General features: G+C 45.9%; 1 protein-coding gene across 1 annotated transcript in view; it reads right to left on the minus strand.

The window, feature by feature from the left end:
* Stc1 (stanniocalcin 1) overlaps positions 1-8,308 on the minus strand; it is a 12,028-nt gene extending 3,720 nt beyond the window's left edge. The window contains exons 1-3 of the mRNA XM_010623799.3: positions 7,985-8,308; positions 5,939-6,081; positions 5,115-5,326 (exon numbers count right to left, since the gene is read on the minus strand). Of these exons, the coding sequence (XP_010622101.1) occupies positions 5,115-5,326; positions 5,939-6,081; positions 7,985-8,102 (473 nt within the window). The 5' untranslated portion in view covers positions 8,103-8,308. The remainder of the gene's footprint in view (positions 1-5,114; positions 5,327-5,938; positions 6,082-7,984) is intronic.
* Positions 8,309-9,353: the final 1,045 nt, after the last annotated feature.

Consider the following 9,353-nt stretch of genomic DNA (forward strand, 5'->3'; position numbering starts at 1 on the left):
TCATGCTTTTGTTTTTTTTTTTGGTACTGGGGATTGAACTTGGGACCTTGTGAGTCAGGTGGCGGAACCACTGAGCTAAATCCCCGGCCCTTTCTGACTAATCTTTTAAGGCCCTTTCTCCTGTAGCTCAGGTGTTTTCCAATGAAATCTACTTTCCTTACTGCACACTCACTTAGTCTCGGTTAAAGACTGTTGACTGATCCCACTTTCAGATTTTTCTCCAGAAGGCCAAAGGCTAAGCAGTCAGGATATTTAAAAGGAAAGATGAACGGCCCTTAAGTGTTCATGCTTCTATACTTCCATGAGAACTTTTCCTACTGTTCTGGCTTTTGCATTTAGTGTCTTATAGACACTTGGCTTCTATCATGAAGGCTAGCATTTGATGGTGTCCAGTTGAAAACTTATCAGAGGTGGGATTTAGTGCTTACTCTTTGTATCCCCTATGTGTAAGTGTCATGTGGTAAAATGCCTACTCACTGAAGATTTTTAAATTTACTTTGTGGCCATTTAGGAAGTCCCATTTTAAAAACAATTCTCCCCAATAATCATGATTTTCTAAAGAAAAACTCATGAGTAGATCTGATAGATTTTATATATAAAAAAATCCTTGTGTCTGCTGGAAACTACCTCCATCTTTGGAACTAATTCTTTAAATTTCCTGAACAATGCACAAAATATTATGGCTGAGAAAGGATTCAACTGTCTAATAATCAGAACATATAAATAAATGCCTTGTGACGCTCTCTGGGGAGGTAGTTCGGGTATTTTCCAATTTGTGCTAGGTTGCATCTGTTCTATTGTGAGGTGACAGTTGTCAAAACCCATTAGCTCTGTGTTCGCTAAAGAAAACTGCCCTGATGACAGTGACCTGCTGTCCTGATGTAGGGAGACCCTTTCCTCAGAAGAGCTGGAGGATCTCTAGGGCCACAGGATCTTCCAGGAAAAGAAACCTATTTATTTTTAACTCACCTCCTGGAGCACAGGATCAAAGATCTTTCCAGAATAACTTAACCCCCAGAGAGGTCCTTTCAAGGATGTACAGTAAATAGACTGGAACGCGGGTAATGAGGCAGAGCACTTGCTCACCCTTCTGTGGGAGGAGGATGACGGTGAGGACAGGAAAAGAAGTGCAGTGTCTGGGTTGCCGACACAATCCTATCCTGAACCCTTCCCTCTGGGGACAATTACATCCAGCTGTGAGTGAAGTTGGGATTCTCTGGCACACAGGATCATTTTCCAGCCATTTGGAATTATAAAGCACATGAGTCAAGTAGCACTTGGATGGAGGAATGGGGAGAAAACTGGTTTTGGAAAAACAGAAAAAAACAACTCTGTACCAACAGCTTCAGATATCTACACACATGGGTCTCAAGGCACCTCTTAACTCCTGAGCTCTGCCAGGACCTGGGTTCCCTGGGTCACTGTGTCTGTTTCAGAGGGCAAGTAGTTCCTAGAGGCCAGTGTCCAATAAGGACTTTACAATTTAGAAGTGAACTCTTCCCCTTCTAGAAAGTTCTATTTATGCCAGATTAACCCCCAAATGGGCTGGAAAATATGATCCTTCCTTAGAAATAAACAGAAAGAAAGAGAAGTTCTTTCTTCTTAGAAAGAATTGGAAACAGTTCTCTGGATGCAGAAGGCGGATACCCTTAAAGACGTTAAGCTTCTCTAGCTAACCTTACCACTTTAGGTCCATACATACCCCATGTCCACACTTTGTTGAAGTTCCCCGCTCTTTCTCTGAGGGCTTTTACCCTTCGTGCTGCTTTCTCTGGTGTCCCAGGATACTTGATTTCTGTGTTTCTTGATGACCAAACTTGCCAACCCTGCTGCTGTTAGTGACCCTCCGCCCACACCTACTCTTGCTACTTTCCTTGTGGAGCATTGACAGGCCAACATGACAGGCTATGAGAGCCCCCTTGGAAGAGAAGGTAGTCCAGAACTCCTTTAGCAGCTCTTCAAAAGCTGCTTGTCAGATTGCCTGAATAGTAATACAACTAGTTAACCCTGTTCCTCACTGTTAAGGCTGGACTGTAGCACTGACCTCTAGGATTGTGCTGATCAATGAGACAGATATTTCTTCTAGATCACTAAGTGAAATAGATTATTTTTAGAAGTTGTGCCTCTAGCAAGCATTGATTTAGCTACTGTTACTTATCGAAGACCCTGCTGTACCAAGACTCATTTTGTTGCTATGGCCATGGGGAGGATGTACCTGGTCTTTTTAGGAGAGAATGTACACAAATCAAATTGCTGACCACCGCGGTGTGTCTATCTTCAATTGTGCTTGCATCCTATTTTTGGGTTGTGGATATTTCTTGCAGACTTTTTTGGCTGCCATTTTTGAAATCAAAATAACTTGGCTCAAGGCCATGTGAATTCTGGGCCCAGTTCGGTTACTCACAAGCTGTGTGACCTTCAGCAGGTCACTCCTCGCTCTGAGCCTTCATTCTTCAATGAGTGAAATGAGCCAATTTGTCTAGATAACAGTCTTCTTCAGCTATGGCATCCTATACTTCCAGGGATTCAGTACATATTTTCCTTCTCAATTTAACAAAAAATACTGCAGCTGTGCGTAAGGCCCCATCTATTTAAGAAGATGCCCTTTAGGGAGGCAGAAGGGGATGTGCAGCACGGTCAGTGGTTTAAGTATTCTGATCACTCAGCCTGGAAGGATCTTTTTAAGCATGTTTCTTTCTTTCCCTTTTGAAAATTTCATCCCTGATTGTTTCTTTCTTAGTAAAGAATAAGATCAGATATTCTCCATAGCTACTGTTTCAGCCATGCTTACCCAAATATTCACATACTGCCTAGGAACGTTCTGTGTGAGGGTTTATAAATAGTCCTTTGTTTCCCTTGATCAATATTATTCTTCTGTTTCCTGTTCCCTATCCTTGCCCTAGAGAGTTGGACGCTGTGTCAGTTTTCCCACTCTGGATCTGGGTTGGTCTCATTGGTTCCCAAGCCTTCACATTGCCCTGCCTGCTTGATCGTTTCTGCCTCCTTCCTCGGGTCTGAAGGTACAGTTTTGGTGGGGGACGCTCCAACTGTATTTTCTCTTGTAGATGCATTGCTGTCATGGAAAATCCCCTTGTTCTGCCTCCTGGTCCAGTCACAGACTTTTGGATTCTCTCAGCCCTAAATCTCATGCTAGATAAGTCACAGGAAGGTGGAATGAACCTGTAACTACTTCCTTTTGCAATTCCTTGCCAATTGGCACCAACTTAGCGTGTGTCTATGGTGGGACAGAGGCTGAGAAAGCAGGATGTTTTAGGAGGGTGAGGAGTTTAAATAGAGCAAGTCAAGCCCAGCTTGGAACCGGAAATCTCTCCAGTCCTGAACGGGAATAATAGTAGCCTGCTGAAGTAAAATACTTGGAGAAGGGTAAGAGCTACGCAAGAGATTCTGGCCATATTTCCCCCCACTGAATAGGTGGTAACATTTCCTGTTATGTGTGAATCCCTCAAGATAAATGAGGGAGATGTGAAGACTTTCTTTAGGACCCTTTTCCGAGGGCTTTGGAAAACAAGAAACATATTGAAAGGAACAGTGGTGTGGTCAAGAACTCTTCCTGGGTAGTGTGGGCTCTCCCATCTACCTCTGAGCCTTCCTTTCTATAGCACATTTCCCTTCACAATGGAAGATTATGAAAAGATGATTTCAGCTTCAATAGCAAGATCAACATTGCCTGGAAATTTGTAATGGGCCATACTGTAGATCACACTTGTCCCAGGATACTTAAGGATCTAAACTTATGATAATGACTTTTACACACTCCTCGCCCCACTACTGCACAAAGAATTGCTTCATCTTTAGCCATAATTTGGTGAAGAATCCTTCAATTCATTTCCTGTTGATGAAGGAAGTTTCCAACATTTCCAGGCCACCCCTCCCTCCACCGTTGCAACAGGTCTTTCTAGGAGAATTTTAAAACCAAAGTAGCTCTAAAGAGATGAGCTATTTGAGAGAAACAGTGGAGCTAATTTCCCTGTCCTGAGAAAACTCGTTAGAGCTCTGTGATAGTCGCTCTTCCAAGGACCAGATAAATGACTTGCATGAACGAACTTGTGGTTTTGAAGGGCAATCACATGTAGTTAGGAGGGAATCAGAAATTGTCACGTCGCCTTAACCTTTGTATAAGGTTAGGAACACTTTTCTGGTCTTCCCTTGCATATATGCACATGACCAAATCACTCCTAAGCCATTCTGAAGACAGGTACAACTACCTGGATAGGAAATTTATCAAGTAAGCCTGTGAAAACTCTCAAGGTATCACGATAACATAGAAGTGATCTTTGGAACTATGTGCGGATTTTGTAGAAAACCAAAGAAGGACAGCGTTCTTGTGAATCAGGAGTTCAGTCCCAACTTGGAAAGACAGCGAGCAGAGGGCACAGCCAGACATGTGGCTCAGATAATACAAGTTTAGTGGCTTTGGATCAAGTGAGATCAACCAGGATTTGAGAGGGATCTCTGTGGCCACCAGAACTTCTTCTTGGGCAGTCTTGGACTGGAGGGCTGGTATAACATAAGACCTGGAAGGGAACCTACCAACAGTCCAGTCTAGGCCTTTCACATTTTTTTTTGTGTGTGTGTGCAAAGAAAATTTGAGACCTAGGAGACTAAGGTGGCTTTTTCTGGGTCAGCCAGAGGAATATCTGACGGGGATGAGGACTGATTTGAAATAATGCAGATTTGCGAAAAGTCTGCATTATGACATTTAACCAGAATTAAAAAAAAAAAAATCACGGCCAATTATACTGCTGCACAGTCATGGTTTCAGCCAAATCTTATGTCTTAAAAAGTGGTTTCCAGAAAGTTCACCCTTTCTTTCAGGCTTATGGCAAGGAGTGAACAAAGAAAATGTGCCCAAGGATGCTGCAGATGAAGCTTTTCTGTTAGCTGCATAAAAAGACTTTTTCTCTAACAGTGGGGGAAAAAAATCCAAGCTGCTTAAACTGTCACTACCAATCACAAACATGTTTCCCTGCAAAAGCTGGGAAGGCTGCAAGCTAAAATAAGAGTGTGACTGTGGCAATTTAACCCTCCTTCCCAGACGGGCTCTGCCAGCCACCCCTCCCCCTCTGACTGCAGAGAAGGGGACGCATCTGTACCTGTTGGAGTAGTGATTGGGCAGTTGCACGACCTCAGTGATGGCCTCGGGGTTCCGCTTGGCGATGCTGCACACATTCAGCTTGCTGTAGCACTCTTCCTGAACCTCAGCAATCATCCTCTGGAAAGTGGAGCACCTCCGAATGGCGAGGAAGACCTTGGAGGTGACCCCGTTGGCGATGCACTTTAAGCTTTCTTTGACAAAGGCTTTTCCCTGCCAAGAAGGGAGGATGGGAGGCAAAGCTTTAGCTTGACCTGATGATGAGTGAGGTCAAGTTGTACGACCTGGGGACCTTGCAGGGGCTCACATTGGCACTAATCATGACCATCTACATATTCTTGCCATGAGGTGATTGCACCCACGGCGAAGAATTTATAATTCCCTTCCCATTGGACTCTCTCAAGAATTGGGCTCTGGAGAAAGGATAAGAGATCAGTTTGAAAACTGTTATAATCCAACTTTATATCCTTGGGTTTAGATGTGACAATTCAGATTACAAGTCAGTGTGCCAGGTCATACAGGAAGAACTTCTTTGTTAGGAGAACATTCTTACTTCCTTTTCAAGAGGAAAGCTTTCTACTCATTATCCCTCCCCTCACAAGCCAGCTTCTGACAGCTCCTTCTAGTGTTGTCTTGGTAGTGGGGGTTGGGAGCTTGGTCCAAATAGGGTGTGCGTGTGTGTGTGTGTGTGTGTGTGTGTGTGTGTGTGTACCCAAAGATGGGAATTTCATGCAGGGAAGCTGGAAAGCAGGGCTGATTCCCTGGACTATTTACTAATCAATAATCCATCACAGAGTCAAAGACAGGCAGCCAGGGCAATATTACCTGAGTGTCAAATTTAGCAGCGCTGTACAAGAAGGATTTACAGATGTCATACATCCCATCCGTGTCACAGGTGGAGTTTTCCAGGCATGCAAAAGCCCCACAGCCAACCTGCAGAGCACTGTTGAGGCAGCGAACCACTTCAGCTGGAAGACACAAACGCATCCAGTCTGGGTCAAACAGAGGGAGCTGGGTGGGATCAAGTGGATGCAGACAGAAGTTCAAGGACAAAGGATCAAGAGAACTTATGCAAGAAGTCTGTCTGAGGGGCATTGGATAGCCTGTCTGAAGAGGAGTGGGGATGAGCAGCCAGGCCTTCCTGCATTTCAGAGCCTCGGCACCTGGTGGGGAGGGATGAGACTGATGTGTTTGGGTGGCTGGACAAGTGCGTCTGGACTCTGTGCAGTGTACAGTGCTTTTTTAGCCTCTCTGTGGAATCAAAGTTCATCTCTTGTCAGCTGAAGGCAAGGGGGAGGCAGCAGGCTGGGGCTAGTGGTCAGGTTTAAAGGGTGGGAGGGCCAGGGATTCTATCTGGCTCCTGAAAAATACACTTCAGAGTAAAAAGAGTGGAATTCCAACCCAGAGTGCCCACCTGGAGGGAGACCCTTCCGATTTTTTAAAATTACCATCATCTTGGCAGAAAGGAATCTGATCCATTCGTGTTTCCCTTACCCCCCACACAGGACAGTGCTTAGAGGTTTGTATAATTCTCTCATATTAAAAGCTTTTTTTTTTTTTTTTTTTTTAAAGAGGAACACAGGTGTGCACTAACAAGGCCAAGGCACCCCCTTGTGCAAGACTGGAAGAAAACCACAAAGAACTTGCATGAGCCTTTCTACATTCTGGATAAGATCTCCCATAAAAGTAATTTCTCTCCCACAGAAGGGGGGTGTTCTGGCAGGCAGCTCGACAAGAAATGATCTGTAGCCTTCATACCGTAGGATTCTCCTCTGAGATCAAAAGCATGGTTCAGTTAGGTTTCCCCACCCCCTCCCACCACCCGCAGCCTCTGGGATATTACAAGTCATTTCCCTAATTATATATTTCCACGGGTTCAAATTATAACTTTGCTTTAAGCAGTTTTAATATGCATTAGGGCTGCTATTGTTTTAGGCAAGCTCGAATTGTGAATCACGGCATCTCTATAGCAACTAAGTACAAAAGGAAGTAAGGCAAAAGCCCTCCTCTCCCCTAGGCAGGGACCTGCGCTCCTCCACGGGGAGCGTCGTCTGCAGCAGCATTCTGACACCTGCGATCCCATCTCTGACAGCTGGGGGAGAGAGGGCAGGGATGGAAGAGGCGAGAGTGCGGCGGGAGGGGCAGAGGTGTCAACGCAGGCTTTCTCCTGCCTCTTCCTTCAGAGGCCAGGGGCAGACGCAGTTAACTGCCCTGGGAGGGCGAAAGTGAGACCTTCCCCTTGGAGAAACAGCTGCTTCATTTCAGAAATAGTCTTCTGCAAGGGGCTCTCTGGCCATCGGGCTGCGTGCAGAGTGGCTGGGACCCGAGAGAGCTGAGAAGCAGGGAGAGAGGCAGCGGTGGGTGTTGGGGGCGGGATGGGTAGGGTTTCCTCTGAATCCGCCCTGGATTTGTCTGACTGAAGAGGGAGCTTCTCAGTGTGCTCTCTAAGGAGGTAGAGACGTCAAGTTAGAGGGTCTTAAAGGGGGAGGGGGAGGGCCGGCATCAGAGCCGCTGGGTCTCATCTAACGACCAGCTTCTGGAAGTATGGAGAGCGCTTTGAAGCACGCCAACATTCAAGTCTTCCCCGCCCCCTTCCCCGAGAGGGTACGTGCCAGATTTCAGGCAGTCAGGCTAGGCTTATGCAATGAAATACCCTCAGCACAGCGCCCAGCTCCTTCGTTAGTCGCATGCAGTTTTATTAAACAAAGGAGCTCCACTTCCTAAGGCTATTGGATTACACTGGCAGTTTATTGCCACCAGGCACGAAGCACATTTATTATCAAGATCAGCCGTCACAGACACAGTTGCAAAAGTGAGAGGCAAACGAGGACAACTCTTTGGGGGAGAAACCGGTCCTGGGTTTGCGCTTACCTGAGTTCTGAGCTGCCACTCGGGATTTCCTGGGGCTCACAGAGTCATTCTGCTCGGCCTCAAGGGTTGCAGAAGCACTGATCACCAGCACCAGAAGCACTGCTGAGTTTTGGAGCATTCTCTGAGAAGTTTCCGCTAAGTTGTTGGGTTTTTTTTTCTCCCCCCCTTTCCTCTTTCCCTCTCCCGGCTTGAGTGAAGATGTGGATCTGGATATACTGAAAGCTTAGATGAGGATCTGAGGAGGATTTTTTTTGGTTGCTGCTCCTGCTGTTTCTGTTGCTGCAGTCTCTGCTTCTTGCACCTCTGGCTTTTGCAAACTGGGGGCCTAAGAGCTGCACCCAGGGATTTTATAGCCGTTCTTATCGGTCCTTAGGATCAGGGACCAATCACATTCCTCAACTGGCCTGGCTAGCCAATAGGAGGGCTCGCTTATTCAGCTGGAGCTTTTTGACTTCTTAGAAATATTTTCCAGCAAATTAAAAGTACCTGCTGGCAATGTTGTGTGTGTGTGTGTGTGTGTGTGTGTGTGTGTGTGTGTGTGTGTGTGTGGCTGGTGTGCAGAGATGTGTGAAAAAGCTATTTTCATGGGATCAAGGGATAACTTTGTATTGATGGAACTGAAGGAAAAATCACATGAAAATTTCTCCAAGGTGCCTTTTGAAATTTATTCATCTTTAAGAGAAATGAGCTGTTGGGGGAGAAGTGGGTAGTGTGGGTAGGGTGGAGAGGTGTGATCGCTTTGGATGAGAATTTAATCAAATTACAGCAGTTTTACTCTAAATTTAACAGGGTGCGCTCTGTGTTGTAAGCTGGATATGCGTGTCGCATCTGCACATCTCTGCATGCACGTGTTCTCGTGTGCTGTGCGTGTATGGTGCACGCTGAGGTCTGTGCGTCCTGAGTCCTCACCCTCCTGAGGCCTCGGGGAGGGGGCGTGAGTGAAAGAGCCCCGCAGATGGGGCTAAGATAGCTCTCAGCCTACTGATTAGCTCTATGCTCTTGGCGGAGTCCTTTTCTCTCGCTTTACCTCAATTTTCAAATCGGTAAAATGCCAAAACCAGACGCTGGCATTTCTTCCACCTCCCAAACGATGTGGTTCCCTAGTAACATACATTACACGTCTCTTTTCAGTCATGGGAAGAATTTAAAGCCCCGGGAGTGTCCATTACTGTTGGAGGCGCAAACACACACACACACACACACACACACACACACACACTCACACCACAGTCAAGAGAGACATCGCGAATGCCTGAGAATTAATAAACTGTGTATTCAAGCTCTGCTACTTCATAATCACGTTGAAACAATAAGCTGGTCAAAGCAAGACCAAACCTGCTGGGTAAACCAGTTCATTTCTTGGGGGGTG

The sequence above is a fragment of the Fukomys damarensis genome, unplaced genomic scaffold (genome assembly GCF_012274545.1).
Source record: "Fukomys damarensis isolate Sample0158 unplaced genomic scaffold, DMR_v1.0_HiC HiC_scaffold_18, whole genome shotgun sequence".
NCBI lineage: Eukaryota > Metazoa > Chordata > Mammalia > Rodentia > Bathyergidae > Fukomys > Fukomys damarensis.